Source organism: Macaca thibetana, chromosome 1 (assembly GCF_024542745.1).
Source record: "Macaca thibetana thibetana isolate TM-01 chromosome 1, ASM2454274v1, whole genome shotgun sequence".
Lineage (NCBI taxonomy): Eukaryota > Metazoa > Chordata > Mammalia > Primates > Cercopithecidae > Macaca > Macaca thibetana.
This window is the reverse complement of record NC_065578.1, coordinates 155,215,822-155,240,989: the sequence shown is the minus strand read 5'-3', so window position 1 is coordinate 155,240,989 and position 25,168 is coordinate 155,215,822. Positions and strand designations below refer to the sequence as shown.

The window sequence follows — 25,168 nt, the reverse complement described above, 5'->3', positions numbered from 1 at the left end:
TGTGTTTCAGAATCACTTTAATTGCAGTATTTAAACACATCACTTTGTATTCAGAAAAAATATCTACCCAATCCTCTCTTCTCTGGAAAGTCCTATTTCCAACCGTCATTGAAATCAGGATCCCTGCTCAACCCCTCTGGAAAGAAATTAACAGCAAACAAGGACTTGGGTCACCCACAGAAGAGGCAGCTGGTGATAAGGGTTAGGAGCTGATCTGGGTCTCTGACCACATGGAGGTGCAGAGCAATGAAGGGGCTCAGGGTGAGGGAAGCAGAAGAGCAGGATGATATGATGGAAGGGAAAACTACGGATTCAGGACTTCCAAATTCCGGGTGATTGGGTAGACTGAGACAGAAAAGCATCTGCTGGGGGACTGAGGCCTCACCTCAACCCAGGAGTCGGCAGGAGGGAGGAGGAAGTCATGGAGATCAGAGGATAAGGCCAGGACCCAGCCTCAGAGGAAGAGGATTGTTCAGAAAAGTACAGGTGAGAGGCTCAGCTCCAAGACCTGGTCCCATGATCCTGTCTACTTTGATCCAGAGGGAGAAAAAGGAGCCAAAAAGAGTTTCTGTGTGGCCCCAGAGAGACTAGAACTGAGCTGTTTGTCCTAAAACTTGGGAGGTCCGTTCTAGGCTCCAGCCAGAAAGCTGTGCAGGCCTCTGCAAATGGTGGAGGGGGCACATGGAGCTCAGTGGAACTTAGAGAACAAGGGAGGAGCTGGTGACCAAGTCCACAGTGTCTTGGAGAAGAGATAAGGGAAGTAGTTCAAGACGTTTTTCTGGCTATATCATTACACGAGAGCAGGTGCAAAGGGTTACTTTGGTTTCCTCAAAGTAAAGAAAGAAAATATAGGGAAGAAACAGTAAAAATCAAAGCTTCCTGGGAGAAAATTGTAGCCTAGAAAAGCCCATCTTTCCCCTAGGGGTTCCTGCAATGAGGCAGAAAGGAGGGGGGAATGGGAAGGGGGTCCTGTGTGAGTGCTGCAAGGCCATCAATCATTCCTGGGAGCTTCTCCAGACCTTGGCTTTCCCCCATCACACGTTTACCCCAAGAAGACCAGAGTCTGGCTCCCGGGAGCCGAATGTGTAAAGGACAGGAGTTTACCTGCCCCTCTTCAAGGTGTAGGGCCCCAAGAGCAGCCTCTGAGGTGTGTGCAGTGGGGAAGGGTTGGGCGTAAGAGATGTCACCTCCAGCATGGAGGCAGCATGTGGTCAGATGCAAAGAGGGGTGCTCTCTTGGACACTGCCCAGCCTTGCCCCACCTAGCCGAGTCACAATTCGGTATCAGCCACCACGTGTTGTCTTGCTGAATGGCCGTTTCTGGAGGTGGCCTGGCCGGTCCCGTTTTCCTGAGCCCCTCGGTTCACACTGGCCTTTCCCTGAGCCTCAGGGGAGGTCCCAGGTCCTGAGCTATAGCCCTGGCCTCCACCGTTCTCCGTGTAATAAGGGTCTTCGCCCTAGACAGTGTATAAATAAAGTAGCATTATCTGGTAAGCAGGACTGTGAGACACTGGATGGGGGAGGGGCCCAAACAGGAAGTGGGGGCAGGGGCGGGAGGTGGGGGGAGGTGAGAGGGAGAATGGGAGGGAGGGTGCAGCTGCATGTGCAGACTCCTTTCTTCCTGAAGAGTGGTCAGGGTTCCAGCTCCTAGAGGAGAAAGGACATAGGAGAGGCACCACACCATGCCACCGCAGCTTGGCAGCCAGCTCCCGCAGGAAAACGGGCAGTCCCAAGAAGGGTGGGATGACCTCCCCAGGGTAGGGGACAGGCCAGAGGCCAAGATTCAGACCTCAGCCTTGTCCTCCCTCATCCAGAATGGCAAAAGGAGATTCTCCTTCCATATGCCTCCTTTTGAGCAAAGGGGCACCCACTGGGCATTTAACATGGTTACAAATACAGTGTGGCTGATTTAACAGGCTGTTCTGGTGGCACCAAGCTGAGCTATCCCAGAAAACATAATGAATAGATGACATGAATCATCTGCTACCACACTGAGTAGGTGGGCTGGCACCCTTACTGTCCCCTCCCCAGTTTGCTACATAATATTTTGAATCTTCCACCGATTACTGTGCGTGCACACGTGCATGTCTTTATGTAAGCTCACAGGAGGACTTTTTCGGGTACTTCTCCTCCTGCTCCATGACATCCACTGAAACTCACTATCTTTCCTATTTCCTTTGCCCTGGCCCCCAGAACTGACCAGCCTTTCTCCTGTGGGGCTCCAGCTGCGGCGATTCATCAGGAAATAGCCAGTGATGCCCAAGATAGCCAGCAGGGTTCCCGAGGTGACCAGCGCAATCAGGGTCTTTCGGGAATAGCTCTGGTGGCTTGCAACATCTTGCTCAGTGAAATCTAGGATCCCCAGCTTGAAAAGAAGACACATAAGACACAGCCTGTCACTTGCCAAAAGTGGAGCCTAGCCCACTCCAGCCCCCTGTGTGTAACTCAACAGTGAACAGATGCTTGAGGGCATTGACCTCAGGAATTTTTGAAATGGGATTTGAGACTGACATCTCTTAATTCAGTCACACCCCACCATTTTTGGTTCGAGACTAGAAAGGAGAAGACTCAGAGAAGGAGGGTAGGTAGAACGGGGGAAGGTAATGGCTTCCCCTCTTACTCCAGGGAGCCCCCCTGCCCCGGCATTCCCTCTGAGACCCATATCTCAGAGAACTTACCTTTCTCAGGTCAGACTGGTGCTTTTTCATAAGTTGGAGTTTGCTGGAAATTTCTAGAATTAGAAACAGGGGTTTCTAAATCTAGAAGAGAAACCAGCTTATCCTGCTCCACCCTCCCATCCTGTTCTACAAGATGCTCTGATGGTCAGGGTCGTCCATTTCAGGGGCATCTCTCCCAAAGTCACCCAAGCCCTTCTCCCCAGCACCTGTGGTCTCTCTGGATCTGGGATGCCACATCTCCACCTAGGATTCTCTAATCTCAGCCCTACTCCCTCCCAGTTCCCCCAGACAGAGGTGCACCTTACCTGTTCTGTTGGCCAAGACCAGCAGTAGGCACTGAGGCCTCACCTCAGACTGGGCAAGGAGCAGGGAGCATATCTGGGCCCCAGCATCAGCATCAGCCTGCTCCTCCCCACACAGCACTCGGGCCAGGTCCTCTCCCCTGTCCTTCCTAAACTCCGCCTGGGAAGACAGAGAAACATGGAGAGCAAGAGATGAAATTACTGCTCTACCCTAAACTGCACCCAGAGTCTCAGGCAATAATTCTGATTACAGTCACACTCTTACCCCATCCACAAGAAGCATCCTTCTTTCTAAAATTCCAACAGAAAAAAAAATACTGCTAACTGTATATGTGCAACAACACAATAAGAAAAAACCTACATAATCTCCAAGGATGAAAATCCATATCTTCTAGTATCTAAGATGTCAGAAAACAAACTTAAAAAAATTGTCTAATTGAAGCATCACCCATGTTCACATATGCAAATTAAACTCAAAGGAAATGACCAACAGAAAATATTAATAATACAATAATAACTAAGAGAAAATATTCTGTTTCAAGATTACAGCAGTCCCCAGTGATGGAAGAAAAGTCAAGGAAGGTGAGGAGTAGAGAATGAATCTATAATATACACTCAGTGGAAACCTCAGTGGCCTCCTCCCTCTTACTACCCAAAGGAGTCTCATGAAGCGCATTGCTCAAACTGAAATGGCATTTTTGTCTGGTCTTCCATCCCTGCTTTTCCATTGAAAGCATGGAACCCAGTTTTAATGAAGTTCATAGATTTTTCTCCAGGTTGCTGACTGGGCCATCAGACCCAGGAACTCGGACTCAGAAGAAAAACTCTGATAATTCTTCAACAGTGAGTCAGAATTTATTCCAGCAGCCTCCAATCAGTCACCTCCTCCCCTGAACAGGAAAGGAATCGAAACTAAGACTTTCTCTTCAATCCGGATGGCAGATGGCAGAGAAGGAAATGCCTGAACAGTCCTGACAACTTTCCTGTTAGGGGAAAACTGCTGGAGTGTGTGACCATCATCAGAACTGGGTCTCTGTGGAGAAGAAAGCTTCCTGTTTGCGGGCAGGGCCGCTGCTTGCAACAAGGCCACAGGGTCCTCCCAGTTGGAATGGAGCCTGGGTATTTTCCCACTGCTGTGACCCAAGGCAGGAAAACCCAGGCTCCTTTGCTCCTACACAAAGCAAGGTCAAGATTGGCCTCAGGACCCAGCTGGAATTTGAAGCAGCTGAGGGAAAATAACTGGGCTTGGATAAAGCCAGGAGAGTGTGGTTAGCCAAACCCCAGGTCACAGAGACACGAGCCCAAACTGGAGCCTCCAAAAACCCCCAGGAAACAAGACTACAGAGAAATGAGTTCTCAGGCCACTGCTGCTTCATTCCTCAGGAAAAGGAGCAATTCTGCAGGTCTCCCAGTAAGTCCTTGATAGACACTCTGCCTCTGGAAAAATCTGTTTTTCTGAACAGCATTTGAACTAAGTAGTCTGAATGCCACACTGAACCAATCAACAGTCTCCACCTCTCTAAACCCAGTTCTCTCAGGGGAGCCTTACATGGCTTCCCCTTGAGCACACCTGCTCCCCAGCACCAAGAATCTGGATGAGGAGGAGGGGGGTTCTTGCCTGGATGACTCTGGCCTTCTGAAGTGTCTCCAGTTGAAATAGATCTGCTTCCCAAGAGAGGCAGAGGGACAGGGCTCCTGCAGGTCATAAACTAGCCAAACCAAATGGCACCTTCCTACGCCTGCTGAGTGCAAGAAGCCACACCTTGACAATTTATCAAGCCCTGAATATAGGATGCCGTGTGAAAACCTCTGTGCATGTGTCATGTATGTGTGTATTGTATTTATGTGTCATGTGTAGGGGGGTGGGGATTGGGAGGTATCTATGAATTCCACCCGGTGAAATTTGCATGTATGGCAATTAAAATAACAGATGCCAGCCAGGCGTGGTGACTCATGCCTGCCATCCTAGCACTTTGGGAGGCTGAGATGAGAGGATCACTTCAGCCCAGGAATTCGAGACCAGCCTGGGCAACACAGGGAAACCCTATCTCTATAAAAAATTTAGAAATTAAACCAGGGGTGGTGGCATGCATTTATAATACCAGCTACTTGGTGGGCTGAGGTGGGAGGGTCTCTCCACTCTGAGAGGTTGAGTCCACTGTACTCCAGCCTGGGTGACAGAGACCCGGGCTCAAAAATAAAGAAATAAAAAATAAAATAACAGATGCCTACGATATCTAGGCACAGTTCTGAGTGCTTTCCATATATTAACTCATTTAGGCCTCACATAACCTACAAGATTGGGAGAGCTATTCTACTAATTTTGTAGGTGAAGAAATGGAGGTGCGAAGAGACTTTAGAGGTCAGAGCTACTACCATGGTAAGCACCATAAGAAAGGTACAACCAAAGTGCTATGGACATACAAAGGAGGGTGAGGACACGTCTGGTTAAGGTTAGCAGACACATCTCACTATAGGCCTTGAAGAATGGCTGAAGGGTGAGCAGAGGAAGCCAGTGGGGAAGAGCATTTGGAATCGAGGCACCACCTCCAGGAAGCCCAAGATGGGGAGAGCATGCCTTGTTCCACAACCTTCATTTCAAGGAGAACGAAGAACACTTCCTTCTCCCTGGTATTCACTATCCTTCAAGACTCAACTCAGTTTCTACCTCCTCAATGAAGCTCGTCCTATCTTCAACCAGACTGGGCATCAATCCTTGCTCTGCTCTTTACTGGATTCCTTGCAAGTCATGCAACTAGTCTGACTGTCATGTTCCTCAGCTATACACTGGGTTGTTGTGGTGACTAAAGAGATATTGTATGAAAGTGTCCAGTCAGGTGCGGTGGCTCATGCCTGTAATCCCAGCACTTTGGGAGGCCGAGATGGACAAATCAGATGAGGCCAGGGGTTTGAGACCACCCTGGCCAACATGGTGAAACTTTGTCTCTTCTATAAAATGCAAAAATTAGCTGGGCATGGTGATGGGCATCTGTAATCCCAGCTACTCGGGAGGCTGAAGCACAAGAATCACTTAAATCCAGGAGACAGAGGTTGCAGTGAACTGAGATCAAAACACTACACTCTGCACTCCAGCCTGGGCAACAGAGCAAGACTCTGTCTAAAAAAAAAAAAAGTGTCCAATGTGGTGTTGAGAATCTAGTGGGCACTAGATAAATGGCAGCTGCTACTATCATTATTAATAATAGTTATACCTTATATACCATATCATCTAGAGTCTACATATTGATCACATTCTGTGCATTGTTATCATCATTTTTCTCTGACTAGACTGTAAGACTCCTAAGTGTGTGTGTTGGGGGGAGTGTACATTATAGCATTTACAACCCAGACTGCACAAACCATAGCAGCAAACAAAAGAACTCAGGGAATTGTTGTTCAACTTAACATCCCAACCAGTTGGCTTCGACACAGGGTCCCTCCACCCCTTGCACAGTTTCTTGGACTAGATTCAAAGGAATAATAGCGGCCAGCCTCCCACTCTGGAATCCAACCGCATCAGTGAATTGTGTTTGAGCCCCAAGAGGAGCAGGTGGATCCTGAACAAAGCACAATGCTTCTCCGGACGCTTGGAATAAACATCCTCCCCCAAGAGAGGCTGTGGGCAAACATCACGGGAGAGTGGGCAGGAGGAAGACACAGCCTCACCATTTTGTTCATGAAAATCAGATTTACAAGCTCCTAACTACATCAGCTCACACATGTTTCTTTGCAAACATAATAAACCCATCTAACCTCTCTAGAGTAGCATTCTCAAACTTTGCAAAGACTCTTAACGTCAAGCATTGGGATGGGGATGGGGGTGGGGGAAGGATAGGTATTTTTTTAATGACCTTTAAGATATTTTCCAATGCTGAGATTCTAGGATCAATCATCTCCCCCAACCCCTTTTAAAATCACTTTATCTATTTTGGTGTGAGTTTGACAATGCAGGTGAAAACTTTATTTTCATATAGGAACTGGAATAATGAGGGACCTGTTTCAAGTCACTTAACTAGTGGAGGCAGTTAACCAAAGATAAGAAGTGAGATTGCTTCCAGATCGCAGGCTTTTTGCAGTAGACACACCATATTCATAAATCTTTCATCTGTAACTTATGTTTTCCACATGGAAACTGACCTTTAGTGGAGGCTGGAGGCAGCCTGCCTCAGATGAAGTCAATGTGAATAGGAGTAAAGTGAGCTAGCTGAGTAATTACAAACTCTGCAAATAAACAGATATGGTACTAAAGATAGGTATTTCTAAAGAACAAACTGGTGGACAAAGGACTTGACTAGACCTTTCCCCAAAGAAGATATACAAATGACCAATAAACACATGAAAGAGGCGCGACATCACTAATCATCGGGGAAATGTAAATCAAAACTGCCATGAGATGCCACCTCATACCCATTAGCACGGCTGCTATTTTAAAACCGAGAAAATAACATGTGTTGATGAGGATGAGAAGAAATTGGAACCCTTGTACACTACTGGTGGGAATGTAAAATGGTCTGGTGGTTCCTCAAAAATTCAAAAATAGAATTCCCATGTGGTCCAGCCATTTCACTTTTGGATATATCCCCAAAAGGACTCAAATCAGGGTGTCAAGGAGATATTTGTACACTTATGTTAAAAACAGTATTATTCACATTAGCCTAAAGGGGAAAAAGCCCAAGTGTCCATCAACGGATGAATGGAGAAACAAAACGAGGTTTATGCATACCATGGAATATTATTCAGCCTGAAAAAGGAAGGAAATTCTGACAGGTGCTACAACATGGCTGGACCTTAAAGACATTAAGTGTCTTCACTGAGTGAAATCGGCCAGTCACACAGCAAGACAAACACTATAATTCTACTCATATGAGGTACCTAGAGTAGCCAAATTCATAGGAACAGAAAGTTGCCAGGGTCTGGGGAGAGCAGGGAGTTGTTTCATGGGTATACAGTGTCAGTTTTGGAACATGCAGAGAGTTCTAGAGATTGGTTGTACAATAATGTGAACGTGCTTACTACTACTCAATGGTACCCTTAAAAGTGGTTAAAGTCATGACTTATGTTATGTATATTTTACCACAATTAAAAATATTTTGGTGGATTCCTCTGGACAAATGGGTGTAGCATAAAAGTATCAAGTAATCTTACATTTTGGAAACTATCTGGGGAACCACAACCACAAAAACTAAATTAAGCTGACACTGCTGCCAGAAGAATGAAAGTTAAACTTAGGAAGACACACACTGCTAATGAGGGTGCTGAGATATGGTAACAGGTGTTTGAGATGAGAGTGGTATCACCTTCCCTTCCGCTGGCTGCCTAGAGGTGATGGCTGGGGGGCAAAAAAAGAGTGATTGGGATAGACATGTCTACAGAATGCACACACAGAAGACACACCTACAGAATTCACATAAGGTGAGCTAACATATTGGCACTCACTATATATCAGTGCAGAACGAGTGTCTGGATAGCTAGACTCATGCACACATATTCCTGTTATGGGCATATATCAGATGCAGGAGAATACCAACATACATTCCTGCTCTTCACAAGAATATTACATAGGGCCTGAGGCTCCCGACGTTAGAACCAATACCTTAAGGCCCTCTGACACCGAAAGTACAAATCCAACCTAAGGAAAATCAGGAGGCGCTGCAGCACTCGCAGCTTTTGAAACAGACTGTTTATCAGACAAACAGGGAGTAGGGCCGAAGGAAAGGGCGTCTCGGACACAATCGGGAGCTGTGGCTAAACATTTTGGAACAGGATAGTTGGCTGAGGATAAATTACCTTGGAGAGTAGGAGAAGGCATTGCCACATGGGGGCTGAGGATGAGGAGCCCTCAGGAAGAAAGTGGATCAACACTGGTGGAAAGACCAGGGAAACAAAAGCAGCCATATGAGCTGCCACTGAGTTGCTTCATGAAGGGGCAGTGTGGATGGAAGTCTTCTTTAGCATAGGAACTGGAGGGGAGCTGCTCTCTTTTCACATCACCACTCACAGATCCTACCTGAATCTTAGAAGAACATGCAGAGACCTTCTCAGCCGTGGCACGAAGTAGGCCAGACAGCAAAGACCACAGCAGAGTTAAGAGGAATTACTTCTAAAAGAGCAGTAAGTTTCTGGAACGTTTCTCATACAGTGACCCAAGTTACATGTCAACTTTGAAGAGCAACAGAAAGGCAAAGGCTCTGCAGTTAACTCTAAATTCCAGGCACAAAGAATTAGCATTCTGGCACATACCTGTGTGATACACAGCAAAACGTATGCTCCACCAAGTCGATGGAGTTGCAGGGGGAAAGCGTCATTTTCCTTGGCTACGATCAGCAAAGAACTTGACAATTTTTTTTCTAATGAGTTGAGTTGAAAATCAGCATCAGAAGCACACTGCATGTTACTTGTATATTGCATGTTTACGTTTAAGTTAACTATTTTGCAGACTGCATTTAGTTATTCCAGTATGCAAACTTATGTCATCACTATTTCGGTTGCTTTTAGATGTCCTAAGTTAAATTCTTTCAGGTATAATTTTTACAAATTTGTAAGTCTGAGAGACCCAACTGATGATTGTAGTAAAACTACCAAGTTCGAATGGAAAAAATAAGTAATTTATGCCCTCTACAGACTGTGATCTCTCTAATCTATGCATGCCAACACATCACATATGTGATTCCCTTAAATGGATCCCCAACTCATAAGAAAATGTTTTCTTCTGTAAGTAAATACCACTCTTTCCTTCACCTCGTCCTTCCTCCAGAGCCATGTTACTGTTAGGAAATTAGATTTACTGAAACAAAGCAAGGTCTGCCAGAATCATTTAAATTAACACAATGCCCTCTACATTCTTTCCAATGCAGTAAGACATGAAACTGAAACAAGAGGCATAACTACTAAACAGGAGGAGAAAAACAATATATTGTGGTAGATAACAAGATAGCTCACCTTAAAATGGAAAGGAATCAACTAAAAAGTTCCTAGAATCAATAGGCAAATTCAAGAAACTGGCCAACCCAAAAATAATTATTCAAAACTCTATTAACTTTCTAACCTATCAGCGACAATCAATTTGAATATATAATGGGAGATCTATGTGACAAATAGGCCTATGAAATCCATCAAATCTAGAGAAAAAATAAAGCTAAAGAAACAAGATGCTGAGAGAGGCAAAATAAAACCAGAAAAAATGAAGAAATTCCAGAGCAGTTACAATTCAAATTTTAAAGCATTTTTTTTTTTGCATTTTTTTTCTAAAAGAAAAAAAACTTCACAGTTTTTACAGTGTAATAAAAAAAGATCTGCCTGACTGGATATTAAAAATACTATGGCAAAAACATACAATAATTTTGAAAATTTAAAATAGGCAAAAGTATAGACAAACTGAACAAATAAAATATGTCTGAAGAGTATGCCCTAAGACATATAAAAACTTAATGTAAGCTAAAGGATACATCCCATGCAACAGAAGAGGGAGTCATTCAACAAATAATGTTAGGAAAAATGGTTACATGGAAAATGTAACATTACAGCAAAATAAATTCTATATGGATTAAAGAGTTACATGTAAATATTTAATAATAATAAATGAACTGACATTTTAGGTGACTAGTTTATATCTGGTGAGTGAGAGGGACTTTCTTAACCAAAAAGCAACTTAAATCTGACTCTCTCAGATTTAAAAGTACTATAGAGAAGGGGAAAATTTAAAAAGTACTATAGAGAAGGGGAAAATTTAAAAAGTACTATAGAGGAGTGGGAAAAAGTACTATAGAGGAGGGGAAAATAACAAAATTTATTAATAATTAAAACTGTTTTTGCCTCTTTTGCCCACCAGATGGGGCCTCTTACTTCCTAAACAGAAAGCTGGGTATTAAAAGCAGGTTGACCAAGCTAAACTCCCCAGACCCCTACTCAAATCCAGTGCAATCCAAGAAGGTTTAAGGGTGTTCAGAAGGGATTGAGGAAGGGGACAGGGGGCGGGAGGAAGAGGTTGGATGGGGAGTTGACTTACACAGCTGGAGGTCTCATTTTGCTCCAGGCAGATGCCCTGAGTCAATTTCACTTCTTTGATGCCTGAACATTTGATTTCTGTCTGTATTAAAACAAAAAACAGTAAGAAAAACAAAGTAAATAAGCCAGCATCTTTGCTCCTCATTTCTTTCCCACCTTTTTCCAGTTTGCTTTCCGCGGTGTGCTCTCTTAGGAAGTTTTAAGGAAAAGGAAATTTAAAATTTGTCAGGGGACTAGAGATTTCTAATAGTCACACTCTCTTCTATTTCACCTCTATCTTCATTATCCTCATCAGATGACAAAACTTTTGTTATTAGCCTGGGCTTACTGGCAAGTTGCTATTTGCAATCTTGGTAAACGTTGGCTTGGATGGTGCAGGAATGGGAGAGGGGAGGATATTTTCCCATTTGGGCTGTTTTCTCTCTAGTCAATCACACACTTGCAGGAAGGCCATACAGGCAAACAGGGATAATGGGGTGGACCAGCAGATGCTGGGGATACCTGGTTTTTCTCCTGGCCTCCAGGACTCTCCAGATTCCCATTTTGGCTCTTTTTTTTTTTTTTTTTTTTTTTTTTGAGATGGAGTCTCGCCCAGGCTAGAGTTCAGTGGCGTGATCTCGACTCACTGCAACCTCCACCTCCCTGGTTCAAGCAATTCTCCTGCCTCAGCCTTCTGAGTAGCTGGGACTACAGGTGCACAACCACACCCAGCTAATTTTTGTATTTTTTGGTAGAGACGGGGTTTCACCATGTTGCCCAGGCTGGTCTTGAACTGCTGACTTCAATGATCTGCCCACCTCAGCCTCCCAAAGTGTTGGGATTACAGGCATGAGCCACCACACCTGGCCCTGGCTCCTTTAAAAACAGAAAGTAGACAGATCCGTCAGGCATATCTCCTGACTGAGGCCCTCATATTTTCTGTCCTGTATGCTGAAAGCTGTTGACAGCCATAGGCCCTAAGGCTGAGAAGGCCAGGCTGAGCTCACCATCCCTGGTCTGCCCAGTTCCTGCCATTGCCAATGACCCCCTTTACTGCCTCTCTGTGCCTGGCACAGCCACCAAATCCTCTCATGGAGAGGAAATGTTATTTGTCCTAACCATTTTGGGAGAAGCAGCCCCAGCAAATGAGCAATAGTTTCCAAATATTCCCAGAGGGAAATGGTGCCCTGGTCAAAGTCCCACCAATAGGTACTAGAAAGAATCAGAGGATTCGTTGGATCTCTGAGAATCCCGTTTACCCTCTACTCCCTAAAATGCAATGCCCGAAGCCTGGATGGGCCTTACTACCTAACTCTACCCCTTTCCTCCTCTTTCTACTTCTCTCAACAATATTTAAACTGTGTATTTCCATGCTGATTCTGACATGACCCAAATCCCACTGGCAGAGATGAGGAGAGGTGTGAAGGCAAAGAGACAGCTTGCCTGCATACATATGAAGTGAGGGGCAATCTGCTATTTTTGGCCCAATTTACCCACCTTGATGACACTTGGGATAGGAGCAGACGATGTATATGGGTCAGTGGGAGATGTTGCAAGGCTAGTGCTAGTGGTTGAAAGGTCTGAAACATTTCCAGGAGACAGGCTAGACTTTAAGGTTGTCTCTGGAGTTGAAATGTTGGCTGGGGTGGTGAACACTGTGGTGATTACGGAGGTCTGTGACTGGACAGAAGAGTTTGTGGTTCCATAAACTGAGGTGATCCCAGAGGTAGATGTGAATTTGACTGTAGTTTCTGGAAGAGAACAAAACATGGGTGTGTATGTGTGCACGTGCTCATACATACACACAATCTTAGTTCATGATATGGGCATGCATTTCAACACAGAAAAGGGAGTTTGGGGAGTTAACAGTTACATCGTGTCCCATCCCTGACCAAACTCATTTCAAGCTGTTGGAACCAGAGCTAGAATCCAGAATGTATTAGAGGTGCCCTGAAACTGAAATAGATGCTGGTCTACCTTAGAGAAGCCAAAGACCCCCAGTTGGGACCTGTACCCACCTTCTTTCCTTTAGAAGAGATCGGAGGTCTCTATGGAGTCATCTGATCCTGATTTTATCACTAAGCTGAACTCAGCATGAGAGAAGGGGTATGGAGGCATTACTGATCGGGATCAGCTCCCAAGACATGGGCCTGAGAAAACTGTCACTGAAGGAAGAATTATCTAGAATTTACTTCAGGGTGCCCTACGCATGATACTCAAGCCATTAGTACTAGGGACTTGTATAATTTCCTCTGTGGTGTGGGGGAGCAGTCTGAAAACATCCTAAATGCTTTACCCAAGCATCACCAGCACCTCTCAAGGATCTGACACAAATGCTCTTTTTACCTGTGATGTTTGTTGTGGCCTCATTGCCATGTTGAGACACAGGGTGTGGGCTGGTACTTCCAAGGGTACTAGGTATTGCAGTTTCTTGGTACGATACATTTGTAGAAACAGTTGAAAACGTTCCCTGGGTAGATGACTTTGGGGTAACAGTACTGGTGTTGTTGGCACTTGTGAACCCAGAAGCTATAGGAAAACGAGGAAGAAGAATCAGAACCTAAAAGTATCAGCCTTTTGATATTACCTGATGCAATTTCCTGACTTCAGGCAGAATCCGTCTAGAACATTCCCTGCTGTCCCTGACAATGGGGCAGCAACAAGAACATACTCCTGGACAGTGGACTAATTCCCCACTATCAGATTTGCCCTGAGGACATAGGGAAGGAAAGATTTATATGCATAAAAATGTCTCATACAGTATTATTTATAGGAGGGAAACGTGAGTAACTAAATGAATTACAATAGGATAAGTGATATATGCACTTAATGTACCACAATCATTACATAATCATATAAACAATCATTAGAAAGAAAAAATTATAAAAACTGTTGCAACGTGGAAATATGAGGTGGTATTCATAGTATGTTTAGTTACATACTAAAGTATAAAATTACACCTGCATAAATATTGCGAAGATCTAAAGTGTGCAAGAGGTCATGCTTCTTTTTCCTTTTCACTGTATCCTCTTTTTTGGTCACTCTCCATCCGGTATACTAATTCTCGGAATAATCACTAGACTCACACTGTCTCTATGTGATCCCCTTAAAAATCTATCCTTCTCAGGCTTCCCCATTCCCAAACTCCCTTCATCCTTTTGCTCATGGTATTCAAACCCATTTGCCTTTCCTTTTCTTGAGGAATTCAGCTTTTAGGATGCTCTGACCTAGGAATTCAGCTAATGAACCAGGGAACACAAGGTCTGGTTTTGCATCAATGTAGTGGGAAGGTAGACAAGCTTCGTTCTGGCTCTGCCAATAACTAACCATGTAATTTAGTGCATGCAGGTATCTCAGCTCTCTTACCTCTTAAGTAAGGGTCTTTTCTGGCTACCTTACATGGATTGTTGGGAGAATCAATGAGATACCAAATGCTAAGTTATTATAGTATTATAGTATAATGTTTTGGATCTCATTTTTCTCTGAAGATCTTCATGAGTGTTCTTGCACATCTCTTCCATATATCTTGGGATACATCCTTTTTAAAAAAAAAAAAAAAGACAGGGTCTTGCTCTGTCACCACTGCACCCAGGCTGGAATGCAGTGGTGAGATCACAGTTCACTGTAACGTTAAGCTCCTGGGCTCAAGTGATCCTCCTGCCTTGGCCTCCCAAAGCTCTGGGATTACAGATGTGACTCACCATTCCCAGTCAGTATCATTAGACACAGGAAGGAGAAGTTTCTTGCCTGAACCCTATGCTTCAAAGAGCCCACACTCTGTCCTGCTTCCTGTGAGGACCAATCAGGATGTCCCCTCTCTTCTAGATCATACTGTGGGAACCAGAAGTCCTAGCATTTCTTGCTCAAATGGCACTTTGCTGACATCCACGTTGGTCCTCTTCTCCCAGTTCATCCTGCTAAGGGGAACTGCAGCACAAGGGTGTGTACCTCCAAGGCCCAGTGGTGGCCAAATGATGACTGCTTGCAGGGAGAAGAGTTAGTGCTTAGTGCTTAAGCCTGTGGGTGGGGTGTCCCAGACACACATGCAGTTGCCCTGCAATTTGAGCCAGAGTCACGAGTAGAAAGAAGAGAAGGGAAGTGGGCTGGGGTCAGGAGCCATCTTTTCCTGCTCAGCTGCATTGTGGCACTGAATTCCAAGAATCTGAGCATCCCAAATTCAAACCTGGCCTTCCAAGTGGTCATGAAGATATGTTTGTCAAGGGAATAGGATAGAAGATATTTTATCACTTAGTTGGCCTGACTTACAACTTTGAAATGTTTAGAAATACAGTATGTAGGCCTCTGTTGTACTCTTGCCTTGGGCCTTGTAAATGTTAAGGGTGAACTTGTTATCCGGAGTTCACAAAGGCAGTTCCATCTTCAAGGAAAAGCCCTGGAGGGTCCCAGGCCACCCTAAAGCTTGTCTCTAAATTTTCCTGATTGGGATCTAGATCTGTACTTTTTAGCAATTTCCAGGTAAACAGCAAGGTAGAATGACATCTGTTGTTTCCCTTAAGATCAAGAGGGAAGTTAGACTTTTGGCTTCACAGCCATCAACCTGGGGCCAAGAATGCTTTTCCTAAAGGTGATGACAAGGGTTTCACTCTTTCATATCTGCTTCCTTCCACAACCTGCTGCAAGTAGATTGCTATTAATGGTGAGGGCGGCAATCATGTCTTACTATTATGTGTCAGGTAAGCAGTGGGAAGAAGGAATATCACTATCTCTGTCTTAGAGATGAAGAGCCTGAATGACCAAGGTATCTCCCAAAGAGAAGGCCATAGTTCATGAAGGGAAGCAGCAATGGAACACTGAGGTTTAGCTAACTCTTGAGTAGATGCAGCAAGGAGGTTAGGCTGGGTCTAAACTGTCAAAAAATCACAATTCTTCCCCCACATCTCTGGACAGAAAAGGATGAGCTCCCATCTAGCTTAAACAGGAGGTGGGTTGATCAAAATAAAATTGATTCAGAAGCCAATCCAGGTTTCTTTCCTGTTTAGATGGGACCCTCTCACCACTCTGACTTTAAGGTCAGATTCATCTGAATTCATCCAAGGGGGCAATATTCAGACACTGAATTAAAGGATTACCCTCTCAAGGCACCATTCCAAGACTCCTCTTCTTGCCTGCTCTCTCCCTCTTCTCCCCCAGCATACTGATTCCTAGGAACCCCATCTGGTCCTCCCTGGCCCAGACCTTTTCTCTCTCCAGAGGAAGCTGGACCTGACTCAGATGATGTCATGCTTTTGAACCCCCTCCCCCGAAGGGCCTCCTTCACCCAGACAAACACTTTTGAACTTTTCCAGATGTGGAGCAAGACCTGCTGCTAGTTCTGAGGACAGAGGTGCCTGTTCCAGAAGAGCAAAGCAACTCTGGACCCAAGCCAGCTACTGATCCACTGAGGCTGGGCTCCCAGCTGCAGCAGCCCCTCCACCCAAAACCAGGCCGAGCACTGTGGAATGAGTAGCGGGATCCACCTGCAAGTGAGAAAGGGACCCCAACTTCAGAGTCAGGGCTCTGAGCCCAGGGTGAGCAGAGCACCCTCTGAGACACCAGGGGGACAGGACAAGTGGGAGAGCAGAAAGTCAAAACAGAGTGATTGGAAATGCCTGAGCTGGTGCAGAGCAATGGGACACCTTAGCCAGGGGCCTGGAGCCAATCCTGGCATAAACACTGCAGCACAGCAGGGTGAGTACATCCTTTAGGTTTACAGTCTCTAGAGCCCTGGAGGAACGACATTTATGAGAGTCAAGACTGACCACAGATCTCTTTTTATCCTCTCTTCCCACACACATCCATGGCATTAAACCATCAAACACTGACCTTTCTTTATCTGACCTTCTGACTTTCAACTCTGTAGGGGAATAGCAGGAGTCTACCAGTCAATGAGAGCTTGTCAGATCCTAAGAGACAATTGATGAAACCTCCACTCCTTTTCATTCTAGATGGAAGGAACAGCCCCTGTCCACAAGCTTATGAGAATTATAGTACAATTTAAAGTTGAATAAAAAGCTCTCCTCTGTTGTTTACTTCTCAGTCCATCCTGATTAACTGTGTCTCCCTAGGGACTCCATTTGACCCTTAGTTACCCTATTTGATCTCAACTCGTGAACCTGGAGCAAGGGAGGAGACAAGGTCTCAAGAAATTAGTAAAATGAGGATTCTAAGAAACAAAATAGATGTCACAAAATTCATGTAGTAAAAGTCATGCACTGAACTTTCAGGTACTTCTTCAGAGGCAATTACTCTTGTTTTACACCTAATTCTAATAATCCTGGTTATCTGATATCCTAGCTAAAGTTGGAACGTAGGAAGAGCCTATTAGAAGCAAATAATAAGGAGAAGCAACAGCTGAAAACTAAGAAACAGAAATAAGTAAAAAGCAGACATGAGTATGAAAACTCACACCAGTTTTCCAGAATCATTTATGGTAGGAGTGAATAGGTTAGATATCTATACCTTAATAAGCATTAATGATGTCACTGAGTTGCCACATAGCCATGACATTTTCATGATACATCTGAGTCATATAGTCCTTTTCGGGGGGTATCCTAAGAAAGCAAAGACATGTGCAATACATTTTGAAAATATTTCTACCTGCCACTTGTAAATTGAAGATTCTTTTGTTGTTTAAAGTGAGTTTGCAAATCCTCAGCGATCCAGAAAGCTCTGCTACCTAAATAACTAAATCCCCATACTTTAAGAGATTGAATTTTCCTATACTTGGTCTTGCTTTTCACAGTCCTCCTTAGTTTTTTCCTGGTGCTGTTTCCTGATCTCCTAGCCTGCCAGTCTTATTTTGCCCATGCTTTCATATTCTAGCACCTGGATCAAGAGGAGTATCTTGAAGGAATTCCTGGGAATCTTAGTCCATAGAGTTACAGAACCAGGATGAAGGGACATGCCAGCCTCTGCCGGGAAGTAGGCCATTGGGAGCCACAGAGTGTATTGCCAGGAAGGCAGTATAGCCCAGAGACAAAGAGCTCAGGCTCTGCAGCCAGACAGGTCACATTGAAAGGCTTCTTTACCTTGTTTTAGCTGTGGTTTGGGAAGTTACTTCAACTCTGTAAACCTCACTTGTAAAACAGAGATAAAAGTAGTCCCTATGTCTTAGCTGTTTTGAGGAACAAAGGAGCTAAGAAGTGGAAGCAGTTGTCCTGTCCGGTAAAAGCTCAAGAAATAGTGGATATCTTTCGTTTCAGGCCCCTTCCTTCTGCTTCTCAGAGGGCATGAGATACTTATTTCTGTGACTAATCTGCCACAAAATCATATATGCTGCTTCCTCAGAATAGGTCTAACTGTCACCTCAGTCAGAATATAAATTTCTAAAGTGCTGGAACCATTCTTATTCTTACGTGTTTTACTCTTGGTGCTTAGCACAATCCCTGGAGTTTAGGAAAAGCAATAGGATTGAAGGACAACTGTGGCAGGTGTGTTCCTACCAGCTACCTCTAGCCACAGCAGTCTTGTTCTCATGTTATATTTATATATAAGGGGGAATTAATTAAACTGGCGGCTGTTCATGTGAAGATAACCAGGATTAGGAGAGGTCTAGAAACCAAGTCATATTGTTGAGGGTCTAGTGTTATTTCCTCTAGATGAGGGGTTGGCAAACTATAGCCAGTGAACCTAACCTGACCCACAGGCTGTTTGTATGGTCAGTCAGTAAAGAATGGCTTTTACATTTCTTTCTTTCTTTCTTTTTTCCTTGAGACAGTCTCACTCTGTTGCCCAGGCTGGAGTGCAGTGGCGTGATCTTGACTGGCTGCAACCACTGCCTCCCAGGTTCAAGACGTTCTCCTGCCTCAGCCTCCCAAGTAGCTGGGATTACAGGGGTGCACCACCATGCCCAGCTAATTTTTGTATTTTTAGTAGAGACAGGGTTTAGCCATGTTGGACAGGCTGGTCTCAAACTCCTGACCTCAGGTGATCTGCCTGCCTCGGCCTCCCAAAGTGCTGGGATTACAGGTGTGAGCCACCGTGCATGGTCGGCTTTTACATTTCTAAAAGTGTCATAAGATAAGACAAAGTAGAACATCCATCGGAAACCACATATGGCCCCTAAAGCCTACAATATTTACTCTCTGGCCTTTTATAGAAAAAGTTTGCTGACCCCTGATATGGAAAAGAAGAATTTGGGGAGGAAGAATAAATAACTTTCTTTAAGATTCATGTTATTTATACTGGTTGAGCACCCCTAATCTGAAAATCAGAAATTCTAAAATATTCCAAAATATGAAACTTTTTGAGTGCCAACATGACGCCACAAGTGGAAAATTCCACACCTGACCTCATGTGACAGGTCACGGTCAAAACACAGTCAAAACTTTGTTTCATGCACAAGTGTATTAAAAATATTGTCTAAAATTATCTTCAGGCTATGTATATAAGGTATATAGGAAACACAAATTTCATGTTTAGACTTGGGTGCCATTCCTAAGACATCTCATTATGTTTACACAGATATTCCAAAATCTGAAAAAATCTGAAATTTGAAACACTTCTGGTCGTAAGAATTTTGGAGAAGGGATATATTCATTCTGTATATTCATTCTCATTTTTCTGCAGTGCCAGTGATGGGCAAAGGATCTTGCTCAGTGCTGTGGAGAGTATAAAATGAGAGCTGGATCTCTTTCCTCCATTAGGTGTAGTGTCATTGTCATTTAAATCAATCCCTCAAGGAGTTTATAATCTAGTGGGGTCCACTAGAAACATCTTCAGGTATTGTCATGAAGGACAAGATTAAATCTGTGCCAGCCCAAAGAATAGAATTAGAAGTAATGATTAGAAGTTATGGGAAGGCCAATTTCACTGCAATCCAAGGAAAAAGCTTAAAATGATGTAGCTATTTATAAGAATGAAATAAGCCACATTGGGAGATAAGTGATCCATTCATGCTTCTTGCAAACACTCAGGAGGCATCCATGTTAGGGGGCTGTCCAACTCTGAGGCCTACCATGAATTTGAGTCATCCTAGACTAGAACAAAGGACTGAGCAGATGCCTTCTTAAGCTTCAAAGGCTAAGCTGAGGTGTGAGTATATATAAACCAAGGGTCAGTGGCCTGAGGGTTCCCAGTGTACCGAGATTTCTGTTTTATATTCAAATAGCATGTCTTGGCCGGGCGCCGTGCCTCATGCCTGTAATCCCAACATTTTGGGAGGCCGAGGTGGATGGATCACCTGAAGTCGGGTGTTCGAGACCAGCCTGACCAACATGGAGAAAGCCCGTCTCTACTAAAAATACAAAATTAGCTGGGCATGGTGGTGCTGCCTGTAATCCCAGCTACTTAGGAGGCTAAGGAAGGAGAATGGCTTGAACCTGGGAGGCAGAGGCTGTGGTGATCCGAGATCACACCATTGTACTCCAGTCTGAGCAACAAAAGAGAAACTCTGTCTCAAATAAATAAATAAATAAATAAATAAAATAGCATGTCTTGGACCCCATCCACTTACTGTGGAACCCTGATTATTTTGAAGATTCTCTGGGCACCTACATTTCTCTCTGTCACCTCTTCCTCCATTTTACCAGCACCACAGACTCCTGGGTTGTGGCCCCATGGCTCAATGGCTCCCTGTCAGCACTAGTATACCACTTCACCATAAGCTAGCCAAGCACTCTTTACTTTACTCTCCCCGGAGAGTCACTAACTCAAGGCTAGTGTGTGTAGCCAATATTTACTGAATGGTTGAGGGCATGGAACGAGATTACAGGGCAGCCCAGGGGAGACAATGGCATAACCTTGAAATATTAGACATTACTGTGCTAATGAAGCCATGTATTAAAAAAAAAATTTCCTCCCAGGTCTTTTCCATTCTCCACCCATCACTATCCTGCTATGACTCCAGGCACCTTGCCGCCCTTTATATGCTCTTCCTGGGCTCTGGAGTCCTTTCAGCTTTGTGTCTCTTAGGCCCACACAAACAAAAGGCTTTACTTTATTTTATCATGCTAAGCAGTTCAGTTCCTGCCTGCCTTTGCTCATCCAGGGTTGTCTGGGGTTCTAGGCTTTGTCACCCAAAGACCCCTGAAGACATTTTCTTAAATCAGCTGCCGAGAGATGCCACTCCTGTCTAAGAAGTATCAGTTTTGATTTCACTTTTCCAAATCAGGAAGAAGCCTACTTCCCAATTAAGCCCAAAAGCCTTTTCCATTGCATCTGAAAGAAGTGACTCATTCCATGATGGGCTCCAAGAGCACAGGTACTAGGAAGTACACCTTTGTATGCATCCCTATTTGTTTGTCTCTCCATCTTTCCAACATGCATGCATCTTTCTCCTTAGCACAAAGTCCGGCTCTGGGACTAAAACTCATAAATAATATGTTTTCATTTATTAGCTAAGGAGGGAAGAGAATGTTCTCATTAGAGAAGTCAAAGCCCAGAAAAATACGGAATTCTCGCAGCCCTGGCGACTGTGAGAATTTTCTTTTGGAGGGTGGTGTTGTGTTCTTTTTCCATACCTTCTCATTTTTAGTTCTCCACACTGCAAGCCATTTAGTTAGATCAACCAAAGTCAATGAGAGAGGGAGGCCCAAGTACCCTGAGGGTGGAGTTGGGTAACCATCCAGCCCTGAAAGTAAACCCAGGCCCTCCAGCTCAGGGTCTAAAGGAAATCAGGCAATGAGACCAACCGTAAGAAGTGGAATTTGTTCCTCATTTTTATTTGTTTTTGTAGGACTCTGCAGCTGAGTTTATCTGCTGCAGTTTGGCACTTCTTGCCCTGAACTTTTTGAGACAAAGATTGCGAAGGAAGGAGATGAGGACAAGGGAATGAGGAGGTCCAGGAGGTGGAGCCAAAGGGATAAGAAAAAGAGGCCCCAGGCCCCTGCATGTTTTATCAGCCAAACAGGAATGCTGCTGTAGACATGCATCTGCAAAGGTGGTGCCAGCTGGGTTGGGTCTATAAGTGGGGAGCACTGGGGACCACTGAATTAGTCAGAGGTCCCCAAGGCTGCTCCTCCTCGGTCGCCATATGGCAGAGATTCAAAGGGTGGAGTCCTCTCCCCTCTGGAAAATAGCTGATAAAATTCTTTTCCCTTTTATTTTTCCCCTCTTACATGTAGCCCTAGACAGGATATGGGTGTGGGGGTCAGCAGGCACGAAGGACCCAAAGGAAGAAGAGGAATGCAATGGGGAGGGCCTGGGGGTGTTGTCAGAGTGAGGAGAGGGACAGGCCTTGGAAAGCTTGGAGGAAATAGATACCCTGAGCCTGACAAAGGGGTTCCCTAATTACCTGAAAGGCTTCCTGTTCCAGCCAGTACTCTGTCAGTGCTGCCTGGTGGCCCCTGAGTCCCCCACCCCGATTCTGCTCTGTGATCTACCCCACTTCCAACAAAGACAGCCCACTTCTGGTTAGTTGCAGTGCCTGTGCCCATGCCACCTTCTCAAAGGGACCGAAAAAAGAACTTTCCAGAACAAGCTATTTGTTGGGGTAAATGATGAGAAAACAAACCACAGAAATCCCCTCCACCCTAAATTTTACAATAATAATAGCATTTCTGCAACGGCCCTATGGTAGCACTTCAAGGCACACTCAGTTATCTCATTTATCCCACAATGTATCCCAGGACAGAAAATGACTCCTAGTATTAACAAAACAAAAGAAATCCAAGCAAAAACCCTAGAAAGCTCTTGGGAAGGGCATAAAACTACAATTGGCTCAAGTAGTCTGGCAAGGCTGGGAATGGGGCCTTGTGCCCCATCCCTCCCCACCCAAAGCTGGGATATAGAATTCCCAGCATATCAGTCCAAAGTTTTGCAGAGATTGTGTTGCTCCCCAAACCCCAAGCTCGGCAGACCAAGGCGAGACTGACACCCACCAGCTGAGGAAATAAGGAAAGGGTGGACCTCATTCGGCTGAGGACCAGGTCGTCATGAGCTGTGTAGCCAAAGGAGAATGGAGCATCTGATTGGAATCTGCACCACTGGCCAACTCACCCCTATTTTTTTGCTTTTGTTTTTGTTTTGAGACGGAGTCCCGCTCTGTCTCCCAGGCTGGAGTGCAGTGCCAGGATCTTGGTTCCCTGCAACCTCCACCTCCTGGGTTCAAGGGATTCTCCTGCCTCAGCCTCCTGAGTAGCTGGGACTATAGGTGTGCGCCACCATGCCCAGCTAATTTTTGTATTTTTAGTAGAGATGGGGTTTCACCATGTTGGCCAGGATGGTCTCAATCTCTTGACCTCATGATCCACCCGCCTCGGCATCCCCAAGTGTTGGGATTACAGGCATGAGCCACTGCGCCCGGCCAACTCACCCCTGTTATGAGGGCCTAGTCTAGCACCCACTCTAGGGTTTTGACACCTCAGTGATAGCTTTTCCTTGCTCCGAAGCACATGCCCAGGACTGCCAAACAGGGCAACTCAAAACTTCACTCCGAGCTTCCTCCAGCTCAGGGGCAGCTCTCCCCAGCTGGGCGGACCCAAAGGGGGACAACAGAAGAGACTGGGAGCAAAGAGGTCTAGTCCAGGTCACTCTGCAGGGCCATAGTGGGTGGCCTTTAGGATGTAGTGAGAGTACAGAATTGGGAGCCCTGGAGTGCTGTAAGCAAAAGGGAGAGCAATGTACAAAGCTTCGAAAGTTTCAAACCTTCCAAGTGCAAAGAGATGAGGTGGAGAATGTCATTCCCCAAGGAAATTAATCAAGTATAAATACGTATACTCGAAGCCTTTTTTTTTTTTTTTCCCAAAGTGAGAGCAAGACCTTAAGAGTAAAGGTATGTGTAGGTGAGTGGGGAGAGTGTTCTAACCCATCTACTAGCTTTAGAACTTGGAGCGGGGGTAGAGGAAGAAAACTCCAAAAGGTAACAAGTTTTGAGTTTGTGCAAGGGTGACGGTTTTTGGTAAGGCGAGCGAGGCTGGGTGCAGAGCAAATTCTGTCTACCTCTACCTCCGCGGTGGGGTTGCTGAAGTGGGAATTGAAACTCAGCTTCCTAATCTTAAATGCAAGGATTTTGTTTGGTCGGTTGGTTTTGTTTTTCCTTTTCACGGACTGTTCATTCCGAACTCCCCTGGCCTGGGACCTGGAGCCTCATCCCTGATTCGCTTCCCTCGAATTCCTTAATGTCCACTTCTGGATCTCCCAGTCCCGGTGCAAGTTGGGCACCCCGGCCCCTTCCCATCTATCAGCTCCGGATCTATACTTTCCGAATCAACCAAGAGCCACAAAACTTTTCCTGCTTCTCTCCTCCCCAGTCTCCCGGTTCTGGCTGCAACTTCGCACTCCGCACCTCTGGCAACCAGAAGAGACCCTGGCATCTCCAAAGCACTTTATCTCAGTCCAAGAGCCAGTCGTGCTGACCGATTCGCACCTCAGCTAACGCACACCCGCGGGGTGGTGGCCTTCCCTTCCCCTCCCACCCCCGTCGGCTCCCAGTTGAGGCGCTGGCCCCAGGGGAAGCCGCAGTGGGCGGCAGTGCAGGGATTGGGCAGGGGTCCCTTCTCTCGGTGAGACTCTGCTCTGTCGTTCAGCCTCCCAGAGAGACTCGACCCTCCCCGCGGCGAAGCCAAGCGGCCGCGGCGCGCGGGCGGTACTCACGCAGCAAACTCAGCAAGCAAAGCGCGGTCCAGCCCCGCGGCATCCCGGGCCCCGCACGCGCTCCCCTGCGGACCAGCATCCTTCCCGCGCCGCTCCTAGAGAGACGCACGGAGTGGAAGACACTCCTCGGCTTGGCCAGGACGCGCTCTTCCCGCCCCCTCCGCCCGGGAGAGGGGTGGGGGATTCTTGCTTTTTCCCTCTCTTCTCCCCTCCCTCTTTAGTCTTGGCAAGGCAGCGCCTCTCCTTGGCTGCTACTAACTTGAGCTCCCCTGGTTGGTCCCAAAGGCGGAGGGCGTTAGGAGGGAGGCTGGGTTGCCGCCGTCGAGGCCAAAAAAGGTGGAGGTTTGTTCGGGCTCCAGATGCCTCGTTCAGCTTTCTGGAGAGGCCCCATCCCACTTCTTCAAGCTCCGCTTCCACTTAACTTTTAACCCCTTTGTGGCAGTCTTGCTGGTGGCCAGGGCAGGGGCAAGTTTCCTCCGATTTTTTCCCACCTTTTCTTTCCTTTTGATTTTCCTTTATTTTTAAGTTGTAAGCTAGTAACAATCTTGCAAAAGGAATCTACTGTAAGGACCTCAGTTTAGAAGTGTGAGCATTTCGTTAATCAGGTAAAACTTAACCACAATGTGACACATTTAGTGATAGCCTCACAAGATCCTGTGCTGTGTTGTGAGTG

The 25,168-nt window shown here is 45.5% G+C and overlaps 1 protein-coding gene across 2 annotated transcripts; it reads right to left on the bottom strand.

Moving 5' to 3' along the window:
• CD34 (CD34 molecule) lies at positions 1-24,891 on the bottom strand. 2 transcript variants are annotated; one of them, XM_050781706.1, is made up of 8 exons: positions 24,496-24,891; positions 13,309-13,491; positions 12,460-12,713; positions 10,985-11,065; positions 2,983-3,139; positions 2,678-2,730; positions 2,200-2,364; positions 1-1,456 (listed from the first exon to the last, which is right to left on the bottom strand). In XM_050781706.1, exons 1-8 carry the CDS (start codon positions 24,572-24,574, stop codon positions 1,271-1,273), a joined length of 1,158 nt encoding a protein of 385 aa, XP_050637663.1. In that variant the 5' UTR covers positions 24,575-24,891; the 3' UTR covers positions 1-1,270. The 2 variants fall into 2 exon arrangements, with proteins under 2 accessions (XP_050637663.1, XP_050637673.1); XM_050781716.1 differs by having other exon boundaries at positions 1,428-1,646.
• Positions 24,892-25,168: the final 277 nt, after the last annotated feature.

Coding starts and splice junctions, on each gene's coding strand:
- CD34 (XM_050781706.1), bottom strand. CDS start 24,574: ATGCTGGTCCGCAGGGGAGCGCGTGCGGGGCCCGGGATGCCGCGGGGC. Junction 3,140..10,984: donor AAAATGAGACCTCCAGCTGT/GTAAGTCAACTC, acceptor CTGTCTTCCCAG/GCGGAGTTTAGGAAGGACAG. Junction 2,365..2,677: donor ACCAGTCTGACCTGAGAAAG/GTAAGTTCTCTG, acceptor CTTCTTTTCAAG/CTGGGGATCCTAGATTTCAC.